The sequence below is a fragment of the Cloeon dipterum genome, chromosome 1 (genome assembly GCF_949628265.1).
Source record: "Cloeon dipterum chromosome 1, ieCloDipt1.1, whole genome shotgun sequence".
In the NCBI taxonomy this organism is placed as follows: domain Eukaryota; kingdom Metazoa; phylum Arthropoda; class Insecta; order Ephemeroptera; family Baetidae; genus Cloeon; species Cloeon dipterum.
This window is the reverse complement of record NC_088786.1, coordinates 20,819,540-20,841,246: the sequence shown is the minus strand read 5'-3', so window position 1 is coordinate 20,841,246 and position 21,707 is coordinate 20,819,540. Positions and strand designations below refer to the sequence as shown.

Here is a 21,707-nt window from a genome sequence, read left to right as displayed (position 1 = left end):
CATTAAAATGAAACCCATGCAATTAATTAATTTAAAATATAAATTAACTAATCATCAGCGTAAAAATCATGTTTTATGTATATATTATGAACATTTTTAGATTAAAATAGCTCCTTTAACAGTAATTTCAAGAGAGATTATCGTCCTCCTTTCCTTACTCTTCACTGATTGTTTAGAGGGATCCATGGATCCATAAAAATTCCCCCTTGAAGAAGTTATGATGATATGAAGCAGTGCTGCTGCTGCCGCCAATGCCGGTGTGGTGTGTGTGTGTATTAGTACCAACTGCATTGAAAAACAACGTGTTTAGATCAAAGTCGTAAAGGCTCATTGTCAAGTTTAAGTTGTAGGACCGTTCTGCAATTTCTAGAAATTTTTTGCATTTAACAATAAGTAGCTTTATTATAATCACTCAAGATGAACAACATCGTGAAAGCGGCGGCGAGAATCTCATCAATGAGGAGCATTTTGAATCCTGTGAGACAATTAGTTGTGGCCGGCCCAAACGCCTCAACTAATCTGTACACACGCACTTTGTGGCACATGTGCTCATCGTCATCGGCAAATAATCAGATGCTGAAGACCAATAATCACAGTCTTACCTGCTCCTGCTGCAACCACCAGAAAGTGCACACTAAAGGTATGTAGTACATAAAAATGATTTTCTAGATTTTGATTTTATAATGTTATTGTATACATTACTATTCCATGAACAGCTGAAAAAGACTTGGTGGACTTTCTGACCGACGAAATTTCTACAGAGAAAAAGACACAGAAGCAGCAGGGCAATATTCCCAAGGAACTGGATGGCTTCAAGATTGAAGCTGAAGGCTCGGAACTGGAGCTTTCCAAAGAATCTGGAAAGGAAAGGTAGGGAATTGATGGGCTTCTATTGAAATCCGTTGTGATGATGCAATACTTTTTTTTTAGAATTAAAATTTACTTCAATATTAACCACACGGTGGACGCTGACGGAGGTTCTCACCAAGAAGAGCATCAGGAAATTTCTGAAATGCGTTCCCAGCCTACCTTTGAGGTTGAGCTGATCAGGGGTGATGAAATTTTGGGCCTAACTTGCTCATTCCTTACTCCTGATCATCAAAATCCAGATGACGAGTACCGTACGTCCTTAATTAAAAATAGTTGAACTTTTAATTGAAGTAATGAAATTATTTGCAGAGGATGTTTTCAGCATTGATGAAGTCACCATGTACAAGGGAGAATGGAAGGACGAAACCTACGCCGTCAGTGGAGAAATTCTTGATGGCGTAAGTTAAATTTAATCAGAAATCATAATGTATCCTAATTTAAATGTATCACAGAACCTGTATGACCTGCTGATGAATCTGCTTGAAGAGAAGGGAGTTTCCAATGAATTTGCCCTTAAATTGTCTGACTTTGCGACTAAGTACGAACACAACCAATATGTTGGCCTTCTTGAAAGGATGCAGAAGTTTGTCAACTCCAAATAGAACATCTATCTGCTATAACGCAGTGTTTAGATCATGATTGCCAAATAAAAAAAAGTTAAATAAGTAGAATTATATTTACTATTATTTATTGCAATATCAGTTACTCACAAGATAAAAACCACTTTAAGCAAGATCTGTGGCGCAAGAAATGAACAATTTAGTATGTCCTGATGGCCGCAGGCAGAACAAGCGAATTTCAATACAACTAAACACGGAACAACTCGTACAAAAATAATAACAATTCCCATCAAGAAAAAAAAATAAAAATTATGGATTTAACTTCACGCACGTAAATTTGGTGCGAATGGGATGAGATACAACTAACCTGTTATGCCGGTAGCTTCCGCAGGCGAAGGAAAGCGCCGGCTCAGGTCCCATCAGGGCTGAAGCTAATTCAATAATAGTCTCAAGTTGAAATTTTGCTGGAGTTTACAGAAAATCAACATTGTTCTAAGAGTTGAGTCTACTCTGCCGTTATGTACCTCAAGCCTCTAATATTCGCACCAAATTTAGGTGTGTTAAATTTCTACTCGCACCTAATTTAGGTGCGAATAGTGCCACTCATAAATAATACAATTATGAAAAGCTAATGTGATACGTTACACTCGAATCACATTTTTTATTTCTTTGGAGGAGCTTTTTTCTCTTGTTCGGAGCCCAGCTGAAACTGCTCGACGTCTTCTATGCTAATGTTTTGGTTTTTCATCGCATTCTGAAAGGAACAAAGGAATTGAAATGGCACAAATTAGAGTCGAATGAACGTCCAACCTTAACACACTGCTGATACTTTTCAAAGAGTTCAGCACACATCTTGTCGCTTTTCTCGCCTTTTAAAAACTTTAGGCTGAACCACTCATTGAAGCACTTGTCGTACGAGTTCTTCAACTCGTTGCATTCTTCACTGACGCTGTTCATAGTAAAAGTTGGATGAACAACTCGATTATCGTGAAGACGACCACTAACTGCAGGACTTTGAAAATGTGGTAGATTTCGGCAAAGTCGGATCCCTCTATTTGCAAAATCCAATTTTCCATAAGCGATTGAGTTCCATTGAGATGAAAGCCTCTTTAGCTCTTTACGTTATCAACCAGCACCAATGAAAATGAAAAACTGAGAGCAAACATATGAACACATCATGTTCCCTGAACCCAGAGGACACGCCCACATTCATCTCATCAAGTGGCGCGAATGATCTATCCTCGCAGCGAATCTTATTTTGCTGCATTTTACGCATAGTTAAATATAAAGAAACTAAGTACATTACATATAGTTAATAGTCAATTTGGATAAATTTTTGACATTTTTGTAGAGGCATTTCGAAAACAAAAAGCTTTGTTTGGATTCAGTCACGATTTTTATTTAAACAGAGGCAAAAATCACAATTAGTTCAGTAGTCCATCAGTTCATTCCTTCCTTGATAATAAGAAAAAATTGTTAGAGCCATAAAAGGATGATCATATTATATTTATCCTGACAACATGAAACTATGTATATTTAAATAAATCTATCATTCAGACAATTGTTGTTTCAGGGTTGCAGATCAATGCAACAAAGGAATTAATTTTGAAAAACCGACTAAAATATTTTTAAGAAACGCATCAAGCTTTAAGTACTTATAAGAGTGACTCCACATATTTAAATGAGACAATACTTGGCGTAAAACAATACTTGTCAAAAAATGAGAATATCAAATGGATAGCTAAACTTGTTCGAGACGAGCTTTAAGGACTCTTTCGATCGCTTTTGGCAGCACGCTCCATTGGCTTTGCGTCTCCTCTGAATAACCCACGCACGCTCGAATGCAGAGCCTGTAATCCAAAGTCTCAAATAAATAAACCATTAAAAATTAAAAAAATCATACCTAAAGAGCGACTTGGGCTGGAAGTTCAGGGTGAGCAATGAGTCAGCGAGTTCCTAAAACGACACTAATTAGCAGATATAAAAGTCTAACAGTGCAATTTTATTATTTTTCATGCGTTAACACACACCATGCTGTGAGGAGAAATCACAATGAAAATTATTTGGTTATTTGGGCCACAAAAAGCGGAGTCATAATATTAACTTGGTGGAGGAACGAGAGTTGATAATATGGCTGGACATAGCCGCCGTGAACAATCAATTCGCCTGGGCGTCCTTGGCACGAGGTGTGCAGAAACCTCGGGTGGCCGTGGTCATAGGCCAGAGGAATCTCGTCCCACCCGACAAAGCCATTCTGGCCCACCATCATCCTCCAGCAATCATCTGAAGACAAAGACACCGCGCGGTCAGCCTTTGCGCTTCTTAGTTTTGTTTGTGATTTAGTGATTTCTCCTCAGCATCGTTAGTTCTTTTAACGTACTGCTTTCGTCTGGTAAACGCTTGTTTGGTATCCACCTACGACGTGCAGCTCCACTTCGCGGCTGCCTTGCGAAAAATTGACCGCTCTGTGCCACAGGCGTGGCGCGTGCTGGCCCAGCACACGCGACCATTTCACATTCTCAGTGTCTAATGACCACACGTCGCCTGCGTTTTAATCCAATTAGAAAGGTTTTGACGGTACACTTTTCAATTTTAAATAGTCTATGTACAAATAATAGCAAAATGTTGATGAGATAATTCCCCAAATGGATCAGTTGGATATTAAGTTGTTTAATAATTTGCATAAAAAGTAAATTTTAAGATCGAGTTAGATATTTCCCCAAGATTTTACGGCCAGCGAATTGAAATAAAATTAAAAATCAATTCAATAACCAATAACCTAGCCATAAAATCATAGGAAAACATCTCACTCTATCTTGAGATTTAATTTTCCTATCAACAGATTAAAAATTATATTTTTGGCCTACATTGCCTCAGAGATAAAATTGGAACTTTTACACCAATTCAAAAAGTCAAATCAAGGTAAATTGATTTAAAAATGGGATTTTTTATCAAATCCTGATAATATTTGGTGTGCAGACTCTCATTGATAATATGAATCCATCAATATGTATTTTTTTTGTGATTTTTATCTGCAAGTGGCAAAAAAGCAGCTTCTAGCTTAAAAAATAATATATTTAGAAAGAAAACTATTTGCAGGGTCTTCTAAATATAAACAGTCAATAGGTATTCTGATAATGAATGAAGAATGTATATAATATGAATAAAATATAATATTTGAAACTATCATATATTATTATTTAAATGTCAAATTTATTTGATTTAATTGGGAAACCCCTAAATTAAATATGAAAGAAAATCTAATTTTATGAATTGTGAAAACTAAAATTTAGTAAAAAAATACGTTAAAGGCATCTGAAGTTACTTTTAAGGTCTGGGAATTTCAGAAAGTAAAATGAGGACCCATTAATCGATTGATCATCTTGTCAAGGGGAGTCCATTAGTCTATACAATAAAAAAAACAAGAATTTTATAATTTGATTTTCAAGTATTATCTAAACAAATTGTTAAGTCTATAACTAGAAATAAATGCTATATTGAAAATTTTGGGCTATCATGATGATTTTATCCATAAATACTATACTGTCAATCCCTTATTGTCTTATAATATGCTGATTTGGCCATGATTAACAGATTCATTACAGACAAAGAAAAATATTAATAAAAGCATCACATACTTAAAATCATGTCCTTCTGGGAGAAGCCGCCATACACTATAGCAGTGTTGTTGTCAATGAACGTAAAGCTGTGCCACGATCTGCCTTCAGGTGCTTCCGAGGAATTTTGAGTCAAACTGCAACGCATGATTAAACTAATCAATGAAAATCCCACTACCCTTGCCTTCAACCCACTTTCCAGACCAGCGCATTGTGTCCATGTCGATGCAGTGGAGCTCGTTGACCCGCTCCTGCAGCAGCCTTCCTCCAAAGATGTAGGCTTTGCCATTCCTGATGTCGGCTGCATGCGCGGCCTTCGGTGACGGCGTGCAACCTTTTGTACGTGGCCACGTCCAGCAGTTGATTTCAGGGTCGTAGCACACAAACTGGTTGTTCCAGCCCCTGGGAGGATACTCGGTGTTGGACATGCATTGGATGTATGTGAACGGTACGTTGGCAAAGTCTTCTGGTGGAGGACCAAAGCCGCCAAAGAAATACAACCTGATAAAATCAATGATTTTTTTGTCTTGATATTTAATAATGAACAGTTACCTTCCATTAAACTCCCACCCTGCCAGTTTGTCACAAGGCACTGGATGGACGCCTGCCGGCCTCAATTCCTGCCAGGTCATCGTCCGTAAATCTAAGCGGTGAAGTGAGTTACCTGGCGCCTCAATACTTTCTTGGAAGAAATCGTCGAATATCACTTGGAATCCTGACATTTAAATATATATTTTTTAATATTTAAAAAACGAGACAGAGATTCAAGTAATTGGAAAAAGTTGCAGGTGGAAATTTTCTATTGGCTTGCATGGTCAGGAAATACAATTTCAATTAAGCGAATAAGTGACGTCTGCCAGAATCAATAATAGTAGTTTCATGAATAAGATATTCATGCCTTTGAACAACTTAAATTATTTTCATTTCATGATGAGCGTAAAAATACATGCAACTAGCAAAAATAATATATTTCTTTCAATCGTGTTTTTCATCATCGCATGCCAGCATCAATCCATAATTTCATATGAATAGTACAAGTGAAATGATTGGCATGTTATGTTTAAATTAAATAAAATTAAACTTCATTTTTCTCTAACCCCCAAAGACGTAGAGGAAATGGTCGAGGACAACCCCACAAGCACCCGAGCATCGGAAGGGCACCTCTCCTGAAGTGAACTGCCGCGTCCTTTAATGATACATACATCATTAGATAATAATCTAACTAATCTATCTAATATAAATAATCGATAAAATTTTCTAAACAGATGAAATTTTACCAAACTTCAGTGAGGCAATTGTACATCATCAGCTCGTTTGCATCGTGGTATTCGTGATTTGTTCCGTTGTCGTAATGCACCTCCTGTAAGAACAATGCGGGCGTTAAATAAGGGTTCTTTTCAGGGAGTGTTGCTGCACTTACCCTTGAACCACCCCACACCAAAACGTGATCCCTGTAGCGCACGGTGATGTGACCGCTCCTGCAGTGGATCCTCTTGTGGAAGTGCTCTGCGTCCGCGTCCACTGGCACGAAGTTGTTCAGATTTCGTTGCATGCTACGTATTTATTAAATTTTTAGCTGGAGAAAAAGCTGCCGCGTGCCGCGTAGAATACGCGAACACTCTAGCACTGGTTTCTGTCTGTTGACTTCTGTACGGCCCGAAAATAACATGAGAATAATAATTTACTTTTAAAGTTGCAGTGGGCGTAGCCAATAGTTGCTATAACTGGGGAGAGCAAGAGCGGGGTACGAATCGGAGCCATGTTTCTGTGACTTTTCAGTCACCAATGTTGTTGGTTACGTTTCGTACCTTTCTCGCTTTATTTCTATTTGTGATGAAAAATTTTACTGATGAATAGTTTTCAGTGGGTGAAAGTATTATGGCCTGTTAATTTGAAAATATTTCAATAAATATCTTTGGCCTTACGACGGTAATTAAGCTTAAGTTAAACATTATTTTATTTTACGTGTCCTGTTCATATTATAATTTAGTTGAAATCAAAGCCAAAGTCGATATTTTTAATTATTAGAACTTTAAGGAATATTAAACAAGAATGTATGCTAATCAAAATAATACCACAAGTTAATCGAGTTAATCTGTCATAAGATGAGAATTAAAGTGTAAATTTTTTATGTAGCAACATATTTAAGTACATTTCTCAACTTTCTGTTGAGTAAAGCAATTATTTCGTTACTTAATTTCTCTCAATTTGAAACTCATCATTTCTCGGAAGAAAAACTTTCATAATTGCTTGTCAATATATGTATATATTTTTATTATTTTCTGTACACATATAAAAAAAACAAAATAAGGGGTCGGGAAACTTTAGCAGCATGGTATACACACGTGACGTAATGCACAACAGTTTGGCTTATTTTTAGTCTCTGACACCTAACGCGTGTCCATTGCTTGCAGCAAAAACTGATTCTGCCTTGGTAGCGACGAGGTTCTGCCGGTCGATCTCTTCGAGGGCCTTGAGCAGCGCCTCCTTGGTGTAGTTGTCACCGTCAGAGTCGTCGCTGCCACCAGTGCCGCTGGGTTTGGCCTCTTCCTCGCGCAGCTCAGGGAGAAAGCCGCTGGGTTGCAGAGGCGGCTGTTGTGGCGGCGGCGGAGGTACTGACGGCTGCCTGAGGCTGAAGGTGCGAGAGTCGACGGCCCACTGTGCCTGCAGCGACGCCACCTGCTTTGGCTCGTACAGCCTGGCCAGCTCCTCATCGTCTTCGCTTCCGTCGGACGAGGAGGGGAGGTGCAATTCACTGTCTGAGTCGGGCTTGGACGCCGGTTTTTCGGCACGGCCGCGTCTGGCGAAGAGAACAGCGGCGGTGGGCATGGTGCGCTGAGTGCGGCGGACGTCGGATTCGAGCTGTCCGATGCGCAGCTCGGCCTTACTCAGTTCCTCTTGAGCCTCACGCGTCCGACGCTGTTCCCTGGCCAGGTGGTGGCGGCTGCTACGCTGTTCGAGCTCGAGCCGTCTGCTGACCTCGGTCAGCTGCTGCTCCAACTCCCGGACGCGCGCCTCGGCCTCTTCCAGCCGCTTCTGCAGTAGCTGTCGCTCGACCAGGCCTTTATCCTCAAGCACTCCGCGCAGTCGGGCCACCTGCTCCCTGGCGAGCTGCAGGGCGGCCGTCTTGGTACGCAGCTCGCGCGCCTGCTCGCGGCTCTCGACGGCCAAGCGCTGGCAACGTTGGCGCAGAGCTCGCACCTCGTCCGCGTGTCCGGCCAGCAGCGTCGGCAGCTCTGCCTCGACGTCCTGAAAGCGGCCCAGGGCGGCGGCGTGTCTCTTGTTCTGCGCGTGCAGCAGGCGGTTTTCGGTGCTCAGCTGGTGCAGCTGCCTCCGCAGGGCGCCCACCTCGTTCTCCAGCTGCCGCGCGCGCTGCTCCTTGGCGCTCAGCACCCGCTGCACCACCGAGTCGGCCGGCTTGGCCTTCCGCAGGGCCAGCTTCTGCACGTACGGCGTGCTGCTGCTGCTGCTCATCCCCCTCCCGCTCTCACATCCTCCTGTGAACCAAAAATCGGGCAAAAGTGGTCAGTCGGTGCGTGTGGAATGCACATGAGAGCCGAGATCGCGCGCCTCCGAAAACTCCTGAAAACGGCGAGCATGCGCGCTGCACCCGCTATCGACCAGCTGAAGGCGTGCTTTGTTATTGTCAAGTCAAATTGAAAAGCAAGCGTTAGAGAAAGTCGAAAGAGGGTGCACCGTCACCGTGGACACGCACTTGACATCCCAAGGGGAGAATTATTCATTATCGTCTGATTCAGATTGCAGGCGATCGATTGAAGGTCAGGCAAACATGGTCGACTCGTCATTAATCCAGAAGAAAATCCTGCACGCCGGGAAGCAATATAAACCTATCCAATCAGGCACCAAGGTGAAGGGAAAAATGTGCACCATATTTATTTGAAAATAAATCAAAAGTGACTTCGTCGACAAAATCAAACCGCTGTAAGCAAAAATTCATGCTTTTTTTATTTTTAAAGGTTCACTTCCACTTTGTGACCAAGAGATGTGACGACCAGACCATTCTAGACGACAGTAGAAAAATGGGCAAGCCAATGGAGCTGATCCTGGGCAAAAAATTCAAGTTGGAGGTGTGGGAGGCGATCATTCAGACAATGAGCTTGAACGAGGTTTCGCAGTTTACTGTCGACAAAAGCGTAAGACAATTTTGTCTGACACTAAACAGCTGACTGAAAATCCTGACTTTATTGTCGGCAGCTGGTCGCGTCTTATCCATTTGTGTCAAAAACGTTGCGAGACTCGTTCAAGCCCAAGGAGCATCGCAACCACCACTGCTGCGGCGTCACTCTGCAGACAGAGGGAATCGGCTATGACGACCTCAATCATCTCATGAGGGTGCCATGCGACCTTGAGTTCGTCATGGGTGAGTTTGAATGTGATAAAATTTAATATAACATTTCCCACTAAATTTTGTTACCAACATTATTGAGGATCTTGAAAAAAAAATACTATTTTAGAACTTCTGAGTGTGGAGGACGAATACAAAAGAGAGTCGTGGCAGCTGAGTGAGGAGGAGAAGGCAGACTCAGTGCCGCGGCTGCGAGAGCAGGGCAATGAGCTTTTTCGCAAGGGTCTGTGCCAGGAGGCGTCCGAGAAATACTCGGAGGCGATAGGAATGCTGGAGCACCTGATGCTCAAAGAAAAGCCTGGTGATCAGGAGTGGAACGTGCTGAACGCGCAAAAACTGCCGCTGCTGCTCAACTTTGCCCAATGTAGACTCAACCAGGGCGAGTACTACGCCGTCATCGAACACTGCAGCACAGTGCTTGAGAGCGAGCCAGGTGATTGGGTCTTTCTGACTAAATAATCGCTTGTTTCTAATGCAGACAACTTTCAGACAGTGTAAAGGCACTGTTCAGGCGAGGAAAAGCGCATATCGGCGCTTGGAACCCAAATGAGGCGAGAAAAGACCTTCAGAGGGTGGCACAATTACAGCCAAACCTCGCGCAGGCGGTCGCTGCAGACCTCAAGAAAATCGACGAGGAAGAAAGGAAAAGAGACGCCCAGGACAAGGCAAAGTTTGCGGGGAAACTGTTTTAAACAACAATTATCTGAATCTTTAATTGTGATACGTGGAATTAAATCTTTTGCTGTTACCTTAATCATCATCGTCGTCTTCTTTATTAGACAAGTCCATTTTCAAAACACTCTTTCTCGACTGCTTAGCTGAACTGCCAGGACCATCTGCACCAGGAATGTTAACCGTTTGCATGAACAAGAGTTGGGGCTGGTTACCTTGGTGAAAGTGTTGGGCCGTTCTCTTGCGCAGTTCGTCAATGGACTCCTCCGGCGCGGCCCACTCGAGCACAAGCCGCCTGCCGTAAAGATGGGTGCTCTGGCACAGGGCGTCAAACGCTCTCTTAGCGTCGCCTTTGCCACAGAACTCGACGAATGCAAAGCCTCTGTGCGGTCCTGTTCCCACCATCTTGCGAGGAAGCCTCACAGCCTTTAGTTCGCCAAAGACCCTGATCAAAATATTGAGTTTAAGAGATTCCTTTCATGAAGCGAAACTCACTTGAAGAGGTCTCGAACTTCTTTGTTGGTTGCCTGGAATGGAATGTTCCTCACAATGATTTTGTTGCCCGTCTGCTTTCCAACAGCGGCCTGCTTTCTGGTTGTCGCCACATCACCCCTAGAAACAAAAGGCATATTATAGTCTGCTAAGGGAATTAATTAAAAAATTAATTTACTGTAGACTTCTGTTGGATCTCTTCAGCTCAATGGCGTGTTCATCAAGCATCGAGTGCTGCAACGTCTTCAAGGCCTTGTCTGCGCAAGACTTACGCAAAAACTGGACAAAGCCGTAGCCCATACTCAGCGTCTTGCCCACATTTTTCGTGTCATTCTTCCTAGCCACGCTTACCCTCGCCAGTTTTCCGCATTTCGCGAAGTGCTGGAATTATGATTGAATATCAAAATATTGAGAGACAAGAAAATTCAAACCTGCCGCAAAGCGTCTTCTGACGTGCTGAAATTGAGATTTTTGACAAACAAAGTGGTGTCGTTCTCTGCTTGCACTTCCTCTTCCTCCTTCTCCTCTTCCTCCTCAGCGGCCTGTTCCTCTTTCTGCTGCCCCTCGTCAGTTTCCACGTTTGAACCATTTTCTTGCTTCTTTGCAGGTTGCTTTTTGCTCTTGGGCTTGGTCTGGACGGAAAATGTCTCCTCTGGCGCCCATTCAAGGTAGAGTGGCAGGTGCTTGAATTTTGTATATGCCAACTTGGTGAAGGCGGTCTTGGCCTCAGACGGGTCGCAGAACTCGATGATTGCAGTGACGCCGCTCGGAGGGAGCACTAAACGGCCTAGCTCACCATGCTTGCCAAACATTTCCCTCAGCTCCTCAGCAGTTGTTTCCGCAGGCAGATTCTTGGCCAAAATCGTGTTCTTTGAACGTGACTTAGGCGCCTAAAATACCACAATATTCATAGAGAGGAATGATTTAATGCTAAATTTTCCAAAAAATGGTTAAATAATTTTAGGTCAGATTTACATCGTGACTAAATGAGCTTTGATACTTAGTTCATCAGATAAAATTGGGCAAGGGAAATAAATTGAGTAAGGGAAAAATAGCTATTTGATACTAGAAATGTTTTAATGCAAGTACTCTCAGGAAAAGTTGACTGTAATTCTTACTGCACTGCAATAATGCCTTAAATTGTCTCATTTCAACACCTTTACTTTGACCTAACAAAAAGCTATTGGTGTTCTTTGCCCTAGTAATTTTGTACCTGGTTGAAGGCGTCCAGAGAGACTCCGTTGCGTTCCAAGAAGTTCTTGGTGTCAAGCACAATTTGTGTCTCTCCAAGCGCGAGTCGAACTGCAACACTGTCGCCAGACTCAGAGTCCAGTACTCGCTCCTTGCTTGTGTTGTAACTCTTTGCCATAGCGTCGACAACCGCATTCTGGCCAAGGAACAGCGAATTCCAGTTGTGCGACGAGCCAGACTGTGCTTTCTTCTTTAGCGCCTGTCTCTGTTTGAAACTTAAACCATCTGAACAAACAAGAGAAAAAAATAATGAGTTTCAAGTCATGTGTCGTTATATCAGAGGTTTTCGTAATTTCAAGTTTTATTTGAAAAACAAATAAATAATTGGCATTTAATTACAATGATATTAAAACTAAATTTTAATTGAAAATATTTTCCAAGTACACAAATTGAAAAAAAATCAAGCATTTTTTTAAAAAATTTTACGACTTTTTTGATAACATGAATGTAAATTGACCTAGTGTGAGAATAAACAAACAAAAATAATAATAATAATAAGGCTAGTATAAAAACTGAAAAATAACTAATTTGAGAATTGACATGATGGAGATAAAAGTAATACTAAAAATAGTGTATCATAATTTTAAAAGAGATTATTGGGTTTTAAACACGCATTGAAAATTGCAAAGTCCTAATTTTCCAACTCGCCTTCTTCTGCCATTTCTGTGAAAGACTTTTTGGTCTTGCCAGGTAAGAGGTGAAGCATTCGGCCTTGAAATACGGTTCCATCGAGCGCCGTGTACGCTTTCACCGCGTTTTCAGGAACCATGAATGTGATGCACGCAAAGCCCTTCATTTTACGACTCAGTCTATCAATTGGCACGCTGACCTCAGTAACAGGACCTACCATTTCAATTTGGTTAAACAGTAAAAAAGGAAAAATTATTTGTTGGTTGCACAAATAATTGCTAAAGTTGCCTTTTCTGATAGACTGACCATATTGGGAAAAGAGAGGCTCGAGATCCTCCTGGCTGGTGGTGTAAGACAGGTTGCGCACAAAGATGCAGCCTGACTCGGCGATGCTCTCCTCATTTTTGACACTCTCCTCTTGTTGCTTCCACTTATCCTTTGCCTCCTCCCCTGATTGTTCCTTGGGAGTGCCGTAGGCGCTCACCTGAAGCTGTTTGCCCTCTGCAAAAATATTATTTTAATTGATTGGTGGAAATTATCAGTGGGTAATTAATTTACCAAGGAAACTCTTGTGTTTTTTCAGCGCCTGCTTCATCTCTTTCTCAGTGTTGAAGCCAACATAAGCAATTCCCTTTACTTTGCTGCACAACCGCACGCTTTTTGGTTTCACAGTTCCGAAGAATTGCTTGATGTCTTTCTTTTTATGTTTCATGCCCAATCCTCTAATTTTTATTGTGAAGAGAGTATTCCTTAGCGCTGGTTTGGGCACCTTCTCCTTCTTCTTGCGCTTTTCCTTTCCTTCCGTGTTTTCTGTGATCGATTTCAGGTACTGCAAAAGCGATTTTAATATAAAATATTTCCCATTTATTTTTTTAAGATTACCTCCAAATCAGAAATTTGTTTATTCGCCTCTTTGTCATTGGGCTGGTCATCCTCTTCATCTAAATCTTTACTCGCAGATTTATTTTCTTCCTTTCCTTCTGGCTCTTTTTCGACCAACTCATCTAAACTTTTACCATGGGTTTCAAGAAACTCGGCAAAAAGAGGATCATCTTTGTGCTGGAAAATCATTAATTTAGAAAAGATTGAGGTTTAAACACAAGAACAACTTTTTCAATTAGTTCAGAATTTTTGCTTTTCTTTTTCTTCTTCTTTTCCTCTTGTTTAGCTTTCGATCTTTCCTCCTCCTCCTTTTTCAGTTCATCCTTGTGCTCCTTTTTGTAAGCTGTGCTATCAGCGGCATACTTACTCCAAGCTTTTGGCTTTTTGTCGTCACCTAATTGCAAAAATCATCATACATAAATACATACGTGATGAACAAAAAATAAAACTCACCTAAATCTGCACAAACGGCAACCTGGATTTTGGTGCCTCGGATAAAAGTTCCATCCAAGTATTCCTTTGCAGACAACGCCTCCTCGGCACTTTTAAACCCAACAAATCCAAAGTGCCGGAATTTGCCATCCTTTGTGAATTTGAGTTGGACATCAGTGATGATGCCCTTAACTCCGAAACACTCCCGCAGCTTTTCTTCCGTAACCTGTTTGTTTTTTAAAAAGTTTGTTCAATCAAATCAAAAGAGCAGGCAAATGATTTAACTCACGCTGTTCGCCAAGTTTTTGACAATTAGTCGAGACATATTTGGTGCGAGATCGATCAAAAATAGGAAAATTCGGTTCAATCACACCACATAAAAATCTTCAAACCATGCGGCGCTCTTAGAAACATAAACAACACGTGTGAGAAGCGAGTGCGCCCGAGTCAGCCCGAGTCACCCGAGTGTGCCGGGTGAGGGTGATACGCATGACCATTGGTTCGCTTGACAGCCTCACGCACCAATGAAATCATCTGTTTGCTACTAGAATTTAAACAACTGAGGCGGCAGCTGTGAAAACGTAAACACGGCTGCTGGTGATGTGGACTCCCTTTGCTTTTTTCAACTTTGTCTTCGAATTTGACCGACCATGAACCTTTTACATGTTTCGGCTGTGATTTTTCCTGTTTTCGTCTTTTTCTCGTGGCAGTGTTTCCTGCTGGTCCATCGAGTCACCGAGTCACCTTACATTGACGAAGAGTTCCACGTTCCGCAAGCACAGCGATATTGCCGTGCAGATTTCCAAGTAGATATCTAGTGTGCTATTTTCATAAAAATGTGGTTTAAATAAATATTTTACAGTGGGACCCGAAAATCACCACTCCACCCGGCTTATATTTGGCTTCCTTGGCCTTGCTTCGCGTCTCGAACGCGCTTGGACTCGATCTGCACTGCGACATTTTTTTCCTTAGACTAACAAACGTCGTGTTTGCCAGCTGCAATTTTATCGTTCTCACCCTGATCATCAGCAAACTAAACAAAGTATAATTTTGTAATAATTGATGATATTTTGTTTCACTTTTGTCCTTTTTCTTCAGGGTTCTCTTTGGACTGGCGTACTCGAGCTCGCCAACTTGTCAACATTCCCGATTCTCTACTTCTTCAGCTTCTTATACTATACAGATGTGATCAGCACTCTTTCTGTGCTGCTAATGTACTGTGCGTTCCTGCACAACAAAATCGTTCTCTCGGCAATGCTAGGTATGATAAAATCTTGTAGTGATGATTCTGTTTATATAATTTAAAATTTTATTTCAGGGTTTGTATCCCTTTGGATGAGACAAACAAATGTTATTTGGGTTGCCTTCACTGCTGCTCTTCACGGATATAATTTGCTGGATGAACTGCTGAAGAAGGACAATGTCAGACTTAGGAAAAATGTAAGTTCTACGATACATTGAAGAAATCTGGGAGCAAGGGTGGTGCTTGAATTAGAACAAATCTGAGAATTTTTTACTCATCAGCTGGGTGGACTCTTACGAAAAAATGATAAATTGCTTACACATAAAATATGGCAAAATGCGAGGTACTGAAAGGGCATTGTGCCAAATTTAGGCATGAAACCTTATAAATTTAAAAATTTTAATTTTGATAGCGTGGATCTAATGACGACTGTGTTTTTTGTTGTGTAAACTAAAAATTTCTGAATGATTTGTGCACCATTGGAACAGTCAAGTCTTTCAGAATATACGTGTGCAATTTGCAACCCTTTAGAAGCTACCAGGGTGCTCAGGAAGCACCCTGATGTGCCTAAAATCTCATTCTAAACGTTGTTTGCAGACCGAAAATTTTTGTAACAAAAAATATGTAATATTAAGCATTTTTGGAATTATATCATCTCGATTTTTAAGGCCCAAATTTTTTGTTCTTATATCACAGGAGATTTTTGGTCGAGTGTGGGCTGGACTGCAGCGGCCGCACGTGGTCTCATCCATCGTGCTGCAAGAGACGCCGTTCATCGCAGTCGGCGCCTCCTTCGTCGCATTCGTGGCGTGGAACGGGGGCATCGTCCTTGGTGACAAGTCAGCGCACGAGGCCACCGTGCACTTGCCGCAGCTGCTCTACTTCAGCGCCGTGTGCGCGGCGCTGGCGCCTGCTACGTTCGCCACTGCCGCGCCCCGCTTCCTGCGGCTCATGCTGCGTCGGCCGGCGGCCACTGTGCTGGCCGCGGTGGCCGTGGCCGCTATCGTGCACTTGAACTCAACGGCGCACCCGTACCTGCTGGCCGACAACCGCCACTACACCTTCTATCTGTGGCGCCGGTTGCTGCAGCCGGCTGGCTTCTGGCTGGCGCCGCTTTACCTGTTTGCGGGACACACGCTGCTCACGCAGCTTGCCAGGCATGGCCTCTTCCTGCAGCTGCTGTTCACGGCGTGCGCGGCCGCCGCCCTGGTGCCGCAGGCGCTGCTCGAGCCCAGGTACTTTGTTATGCCCTTCATTTTCTACAAGATGCACGCGCCAGAGCCGAATTGCAAACTGTCGGCCGTCAATGTCTTGGTCTCCTTGCTCGTCAACATGTTCATTGTCTATGTGTACGTCTACTGCCCCTTCACACCAGAGTCCAAGGTGCGATTTATCTGGTGAATTAAAACACCGACTGTTTCCTGTGTTTTTGAGAAACATACTGTACTGGTTAAAGACTTTTAAAATAAATGCACATAAAATAATATTGTGGAAAAACTAACAGTTTCCCATTACCATCTTTGTGATGTATTGGACCTGATTGAAAGCAAAAAATTACTGTTGATTGGAACTCATTATTTATTTTAGGTGTTCACAATTATTTTATTAATTATGCTGTAATTATGCTTTGTTCAAATTACATGGCTTTTTCCATTTCTAGATGACACTAAGCTGGCAAGGGTGAATCGATTTGAATGAAACTTGGTATGTTGATTGCCGTTAGGTAGGTGATCAACCAAAAGGACTTGTGGTTTTTGAAATCCAAAAATTGCTATACTCACAGGGGCACAGAGTTTCGGTTTTTTAATTGTACCACTTGGTTCAAATTCGATAATCTCAGCTTCCAGCTAATTAAGTGGGCAACTTTTCTTAATTTGGAAAATTACTCTGTGTCAGTGCCTGAAACGCCATGTTTGTTATCTTTCACTGTGAATATCTACTGTGAAACGCGAAATTTTGGGGGTCCCTATACCATTTTTTATTCATCGATCTGTGATGGACGCAACAGGCGGCGTTCAGCCTCAGTCACAGGTACTCGCGCCCGGCATCTTGGCGCTGCGGACAGGTGACATGCGGTCGCCCACGAAGAGAATAGAGCGTCGAGAGATTGCAAATGCAACGGAGCGGGTCACACTAGTAGCTCTTTCCCCGAACTGCCGTGCACCTTCTGCCACGGAAAAGGTCATTTGCCGACTCGCTGCCCTGCCGCTGTTGCGAATTAGGCGTCCACCTCCATTCCTCACGCAATTCCCCTCGCGTGGGTCTGCAGGCGCGCGTTGGGGCGCAACAGGCCGAGTAGTGTCACGACGATATCATAAAAATGAAGAAATGCCTACACAAAAATTCTTTTCATTCAACGTAATATTCAATTTTGAATATTTGCTATGTGCTTTGCGTCGAAACATTTGGGCATTTGATACCTGGCGGTGATTTTAAGAATTTGGCCATATTTTAGTGACCTCGACCTTTATAGCCGATTTGTTGCCCATTTAATTCAATATTGGCAACTCGACACAAATAGCGTTGATTCTTTTCCTTTTGCACCTCCGGAAGCCGAGATAATTAAATTTGAATCAAGTTTTTCGAAAATTCACAGCTTTTTACCTATGCAAGATAGGCAATTTTTGTATTTCAGAAAAATTAAATATTAAAAACAAAAACGTTATATATATACATATATATATATATATATATATATATATTATATCGAAGAATTATATCCAGGAAAGCAAAGACAAAAATATCCATTAACTATTTTGTAAGTCATCTGCTAGTCGTAGGTCGGAGGCATTGATTACTGTCGAATTTTCAATAACTGCTTGTGTATTTAGTAGCGACTTCAAAAGTATATTTGTTGCAAAATTCAAATATGGCGAATGAAATGAACAAATATATGCATAAAAAACTCATTTGGCCAAATTGCGTGCAAATAGATTTTGTCTTTGGCATTTCATGAGAAGTCTTAAAATATCCTCGGCATCTTCTTTGATCTTTCGAGAAAAAAGGGACGGTACACCAAGAAAAAAGCCCGCAGCGACGTTTTTCCCTGTTTTACGATCTCACTGGTCGTCACGGTTTGATTTACTGTTGCCGAACCAGAGTCTCCAGATTGGGACCGCCTCTGTAAATCGGAAAACTTTTAGACTGATAAGGCTCCTTAATAAACATTTCATCTTCTAAAAAGTTCCGCGAATTACGGGTCTTTCTGTCATGTGTATACCCTGCGGCGGAAGAATAAAATGGAGGAATAAGATCAAAAGGCATAAAATTTTACTCTTGAATAATTCACACAGGGAAAAAATAGTATGCAAATATCCTCCACAGGGCCTATTTCGAAAATGCACGTCACAAAGAGGATGACATCAACTTGTTGATGATTAGAAGGGATTTCTTTTTCAATTTTAATCTCGCATACAGCCAGCTTGTAATAAAATCATTGTGACAAGGAATACCATAATGAATATATGTATACACGAGCAAAAATTAATTTCACCTTGTTGGCTCACATACAGTTCAATTCACTTATTAATTATGCGCTGGGAAGCAAACAAGTCGCACACGATCACGAAAGGCTGGAATTGCAAATGATTCGTGTTTGTTGCTGTAGCGCAATAAAACACTACTTGATGCATTGCCACAGAGCAGAGCAGTGAATAAAGCCAGACAGTAAATCTGCAGCCCCGTGGCTTGTGGAACAGCACAATAAAGCGAATATATACATTTATTTATGTATTCAGTTAGCGAGCCAAGAGGGGCTGCAGCCAAGATCGACCCTTGTGACGCGAGTTCGGCCTCTGTGTGGAATTATTTTTTTTTAAAAAAAAAGCGTCACACAGCCTTATATTTCGGACGGGCTAGTTGCGAAAGTCGATGTAGAGAGAGAGAGAGAACTGTAATTGAATCCAGGGCGGTCCTTGAGAAACAAGCGAGTTCATCTCGTTAAAAGAGCCATTGAGTGCGCGTTTTACTGCTAATCGGTCGTACTCAAGAGAGCCAATAATCCGTCCGTACAAACTGCGAGGATGGTTTTTCTTTAATTGATTGAATTTCCGCTCGACGTGGCACGAACAGAGCAGTTTTTGCCATTGTTCGTGCCGACAATCGATGTTAACTGCCAACAATGACGATTAAAGCGCTAATCGAATGGCAGCTGAGAGCAGTCGAGAGTTATTTGCCGAAAGCTGCGCTTCGCGCCCTCCAACTTTGCGCTCGCAGTAGACATTTAATTAGTTTTGCCCAACAAAACATGCACGCGACGAGAGCTAGCCTCGCGAGGCTGGTAAAATGCTGGCAAGCAACAATGCACTTCTTGCCAACTGTTTATGGCGCGGAATGAATTAATGAGCCGCCAACACGTCCCTCCTTATCCTCGCCGGAGATGCACTCTCGCCTTTTACGTGCGATGCTCTTCATCCATAAACAGTTGCGTTACTCTCGCTGAGCCTTTTTGGCTGCGAATCTGATGCCCAAACGGGGCAAAGACCTTCTTATACTTCTGATGCATCGGAATCTGAATAAATCTCATTATTCATCGGGGTTGAGAATCGCACATTCAGTGGTGCCAGCCGCAGGTAAACGTCGAAAAAGGCGGAGAAAATATTGGTCTCTAACCCGTTGGGCCGTTTACCTTAATCTAACTCCACTCTTATTATGCCAGCCGTACCAGAGTTTGGCAAGACGTAAAAATATATATCACATCAAAATCGGTTTATATGAAATTTTATACTTTGTCCTACTCATTGGAATTTTGCAGCCGATTTTCTCGCAAATTTGAACGGTAACATTTGGGAATATTTTAATTAGCACTTTTCCAATTTTTTAAGAGCTTGTTTTTACAATAATTTCTCTGTGCAGCTTAATTTGGAGTTGCAGTTTAACGCGGACTGGTATATACACCGTGAAATGCAAAATAAAATAAAAGCTGGGGTCTTCATCTCAAGCAGTCTTGGTATTTGTGGCGGCGAAGTTTGTTTCTTCCAGGAAGTCTGAATACATTTCGAATATTAATCACGCCTCGGCAGCAAAATTGATTTGCTGCCTGGAGGAAAATAAACTCGAATCAATCATGTCGAATTTGCAAAGAGTGACAAGCCGGGCCGCTATAAATTTCCTGAATTTAACTTATGTATATATTCGGCATAGGCGGGAGGAATTCATCCACTCGGGTCCTGCCTGCCGACGCCTTCTGCCTCCTCTGACAAGTGTCAGTGAAAGCGCAACTAAAGTGTCTCGCGCGAGTGACGCACGCGTTTCTTTTCTAAGTCAGTCAGCTCTGCTCTATTTTTCTCCTCCCTTGCCGCCCTCGGCTGTTTTCTTCTTTAATTCCAACCAGAGTGCTCGGCGTAATTGCACAAAGCGAGGCCGCACCGCACAGCTAAATTAAGGCTCCGCTGAGAAAAACACGCTGAAAATACCACAAATAAACGCGGCTCTTCCTGTCCTTCTGTCAGCCGTCAAGCACTCTAATCTGTTTACAGGAAAATATACTCCTTGAGGGGTGTGAAAAATTGCACATAACATAATCACTACTTACCATAAGCTTTAGGGAAACGATTTACAAAAATTTTAAAAACTTATTTTTCCCCTTACAAAAATGGGATATTTTAAACATATTTGTGAGATACGATTAGATTTAAAAAACGTATATAACGTTAAGAATGATTGAAGTTGTCTTCATGATAAAATCTCCGAGAATTTCATAAAGTAAAAATTGAATTATCAATCGATTCAACTTGTTAAGGTAAATCCAGGGAAGTCCATATACCAAAAATCATCATGTTGAATCGAAAATTGGATTTTTTAATTATTCTTTAATTGTTAACTGAAAAATTTGCTTCGTAACTTGTCCGTAACTTGAAATCAATGCTAGATTCAAAACTTTGGACTAAGGATAAGGGCTAACATATGAGTAAAAAACTGCATGTTAGAGCGGAACGAAAAAACTTGCAGAGCTAATTTTAATTTTATATATTTATTACAACTTTTCGGTCCGTTTCCTTTTGCCGTGTAGAATTTAAAGCCCGATAATTGTTTATATTATTACAGGTTTCATTTTCAATCGTTGTTGCAAGTGAGAATAAATCATATTTTTCATGTCACTTGATAAAATTGGGTAGAAATTGCATTTTTTGCCGCACTGCCCAACGTTGGGAAGGCAGCTCTCGCAGAAACAAATTCAATTTGCATGTGTGATCGACTGCGTCGCAGTTCATATTTTGCTTCTCTCGTCACGCACGCCGCTGAGCTGAAATGGAAAACTGCGCGTCGCTCGTCGGGCATCGGTCGGTCGAGTCGATCGGCTTGCCGCTATACAGGCCCCGAGGGACCCGGCGCGGGGCCCCGCCGGGTCCCAGGACCGAATGAACTGCTTAATTTACATCGCCGCCGCAGAATAAAGAGAAGAACCAAGAGCAAGGAGGCGATAAATCAGACCGTTATCTCTTTGCGGTGCGCTTAATTGTTTTCGTGATTTGTGGCCGTGGCGGGACGGGGCCGGGCGGGGGTGCGGGGTGGGCCGAGGGGTGCTAATCGCCGCCGCCGCATCTATATATTCTCGCCGGCAGATCGCAAAACAAACGCGTGCATCAACCGGCGGCCGGCCGGAAATAAAGCCTGGCTCTTGACCTCGCTCTAAGCGGAAATATCTTCTAGAAAACGACTTCCGCAATTCCTCCCACTTCGCCCAGCCTGGG

The 21,707-nt window shown here is 42.2% G+C and overlaps 7 protein-coding genes across 8 annotated transcripts; 3 read left to right on the top strand and 4 right to left on the bottom strand.

Moving 5' to 3' along the window:
* The first annotated feature begins 296 nt into the window (after positions 1–296).
* On the top strand, positions 297–1,546 carry LOC135948551 (complement component 1 Q subcomponent-binding protein, mitochondrial-like). The gene is made up of 5 exons (XM_065497893.1): positions 297–640; positions 717–870; positions 931–1,121; positions 1,180–1,268; positions 1,323–1,546. Exons 1-5 carry the CDS (start codon positions 418–420, stop codon positions 1,470–1,472), a joined length of 807 nt encoding a protein of 268 aa, XP_065353965.1. The 5' UTR covers positions 297–417; the 3' UTR covers positions 1,473–1,546.
* On the bottom strand, positions 1,533–2,580 carry LOC135948560 (TP53-regulated inhibitor of apoptosis 1-like). The gene is made up of 2 exons (XM_065497905.1): positions 2,241–2,580; positions 1,533–2,184 (listed from the first exon to the last, which is right to left on the bottom strand). Exons 1-2 carry the CDS (start codon positions 2,385–2,387, stop codon positions 2,092–2,094), a joined length of 240 nt encoding a protein of 79 aa, XP_065353977.1. The 5' UTR covers positions 2,388–2,580; the 3' UTR covers positions 1,533–2,091.
* Positions 2,581–2,803: 223 nt separating this feature from the next.
* On the bottom strand, positions 2,804–6,728 carry LOC135948535 (kelch domain-containing protein 2-like). Of its 2 annotated transcripts, none has more exons than XM_065497856.1 (9): positions 6,468–6,728; positions 6,325–6,407; positions 6,145–6,233; positions 5,600–5,762; positions 5,243–5,548; positions 5,069–5,184; positions 3,535–3,713; positions 3,334–3,386; positions 2,804–3,280 (listed from the first exon to the last, which is right to left on the bottom strand). In XM_065497856.1, the coding sequence occupies exons 1-9, from the start codon at positions 6,597–6,599 to the stop codon at positions 3,172–3,174; spliced, it is 1,230 nt and encodes a 409-aa protein (XP_065353928.1). In that variant the 5' UTR covers positions 6,600–6,728; the 3' UTR covers positions 2,804–3,171. The 2 variants fall into 2 exon arrangements, with proteins under 2 accessions (XP_065353928.1, XP_065353938.1); XM_065497866.1 differs by lacking the exon at positions 3,535–3,713 and adding an exon at positions 3,811–3,974 and having other exon boundaries at positions 6,468–6,726.
* Positions 6,729–7,423: 695 nt separating this feature from the next.
* Positions 7,424–8,521, bottom strand: LOC135939028 (lebercilin). The gene has a single exon (XM_065483194.1). The coding sequence runs from the start codon at positions 8,519–8,521 to the stop codon at positions 7,424–7,426; it is 1,098 nt and encodes a 365-aa protein (XP_065339266.1).
* LOC135948527 (probable RNA-binding protein 19) lies at positions 8,402–14,211 on the bottom strand. The gene is made up of 14 exons (XM_065497843.1): positions 14,062–14,211; positions 13,794–13,998; positions 13,568–13,734; positions 13,341–13,517; positions 13,017–13,287; positions 12,765–12,959; positions 12,477–12,671; positions 11,791–12,053; positions 11,009–11,467; positions 10,756–10,958; positions 10,581–10,697; positions 10,301–10,530; positions 10,163–10,249; positions 8,402–8,544 (listed from the first exon to the last, which is right to left on the bottom strand). Exons 1-13 carry the CDS (start codon positions 14,095–14,097, stop codon positions 10,164–10,166), a joined length of 2,604 nt encoding a protein of 867 aa, XP_065353915.1. The 5' UTR covers positions 14,098–14,211; the 3' UTR covers positions 8,402–8,544; position 10,163.
* Positions 8,540–10,170, top strand: LOC135948542 (AH receptor-interacting protein). Its single transcript, XM_065497880.1, has 5 exons — positions 8,540–8,915; positions 9,025–9,201; positions 9,263–9,428; positions 9,523–9,846; positions 9,903–10,170. Exons 1-5 carry the CDS (start codon positions 8,838–8,840, stop codon positions 10,103–10,105), a joined length of 948 nt encoding a protein of 315 aa, XP_065353952.1. The 5' UTR covers positions 8,540–8,837; the 3' UTR covers positions 10,106–10,170.
* Positions 14,212–14,351: 140 nt separating the features above from the next.
* On the top strand, positions 14,352–16,512 carry Alg10 (alpha-1,2-glucosyltransferase Alg10). Its single transcript, XM_065475295.1, has 5 exons — positions 14,352–14,578; positions 14,635–14,814; positions 14,871–15,033; positions 15,091–15,212; positions 15,712–16,512. Exons 1-5 carry the CDS (start codon positions 14,423–14,425, stop codon positions 16,414–16,416), a joined length of 1,326 nt encoding a protein of 441 aa, XP_065331367.1. The 5' UTR covers positions 14,352–14,422; the 3' UTR covers positions 16,417–16,512.
* The last annotated feature ends 5,195 nt before the right edge of the window (positions 16,513–21,707 follow it).

Coding starts and splice junctions, on each gene's coding strand:
- LOC135948551 (XM_065497893.1), top strand. CDS start 418: ATGAACAACATCGTGAAAGCGGCGGCGAGAATCTCATCAATGAGGAGC. Junction 871..930: donor AAAGAATCTGGAAAGGAAAG/GTAGGGAATTGA, acceptor CTTTTTTTTTAG/AATTAAAATTTACTTCAATA. Junction 1,269..1,322: donor GTGGAGAAATTCTTGATGGC/GTAAGTTAAATT, acceptor AATGTATCACAG/AACCTGTATGACCTGCTGAT.
- LOC135948560 (XM_065497905.1), bottom strand. CDS start 2,387: ATGAACAGCGTCAGTGAAGAATGCAACGAGTTGAAGAACTCGTACGAC. Junction 2,185..2,240: donor AGTATCAGCAGTGTGTTAAG/GTTGGACGTTCA, acceptor TGTTCCTTTCAG/AATGCGATGAAAAACCAAAA.
- LOC135948535 (XM_065497856.1), bottom strand. CDS start 6,599: ATGCAACGAAATCTGAACAACTTCGTGCCAGTGGACGCGGACGCAGAG. Junction 6,234..6,324: donor AATTGCCTCACTGAAGTTTG/GTAAAATTTCAT, acceptor GTATCATTAAAG/GACGCGGCAGTTCACTTCAG. Junction 5,763..6,144: donor TTTCCTCTACGTCTTTGGGG/GTTAGAGAAAAA, acceptor TTTAAATGTCAG/GATTCCAAGTGATATTCGAC.
- LOC135939028 (XM_065483194.1), bottom strand. CDS start 8,521: ATGAGCAGCAGCAGCAGCACGCCGTACGTGCAGAAGCTGGCCCTGCGG.
- LOC135948542 (XM_065497880.1), top strand. CDS start 8,838: ATGGTCGACTCGTCATTAATCCAGAAGAAAATCCTGCACGCCGGGAAG. Junction 9,202..9,262: donor AGTTTACTGTCGACAAAAGC/GTAAGACAATTT, acceptor TATTGTCGGCAG/CTGGTCGCGTCTTATCCATT. Junction 9,847..9,902: donor AGTGCTTGAGAGCGAGCCAG/GTGATTGGGTCT, acceptor GACAACTTTCAG/ACAGTGTAAAGGCACTGTTC.
- LOC135948527 (XM_065497843.1), bottom strand. CDS start 14,097: ATGTCTCGACTAATTGTCAAAAACTTGGCGAACAGC. Junction 12,960..13,016: donor AAAACACAAGAGTTTCCTTG/GTAAATTAATTA, acceptor ATATTTTTGCAG/AGGGCAAACAGCTTCAGGTG. Junction 12,672..12,764: donor GCCTCTCTTTTCCCAATATG/GTCAGTCTATCA, acceptor TTGAAATGGTAG/GTCCTGTTACTGAGGTCAGC.
- Alg10 (XM_065475295.1), top strand. CDS start 14,423: ATGAACCTTTTACATGTTTCGGCTGTGATTTTTCCTGTTTTCGTCTTT. Junction 14,579..14,634: donor ATTGCCGTGCAGATTTCCAA/GTAGATATCTAG, acceptor AATATTTTACAG/TGGGACCCGAAAATCACCAC. Junction 14,815..14,870: donor TCATCAGCAAACTAAACAAA/GTATAATTTTGT, acceptor CTTTTTCTTCAG/GGTTCTCTTTGGACTGGCGT.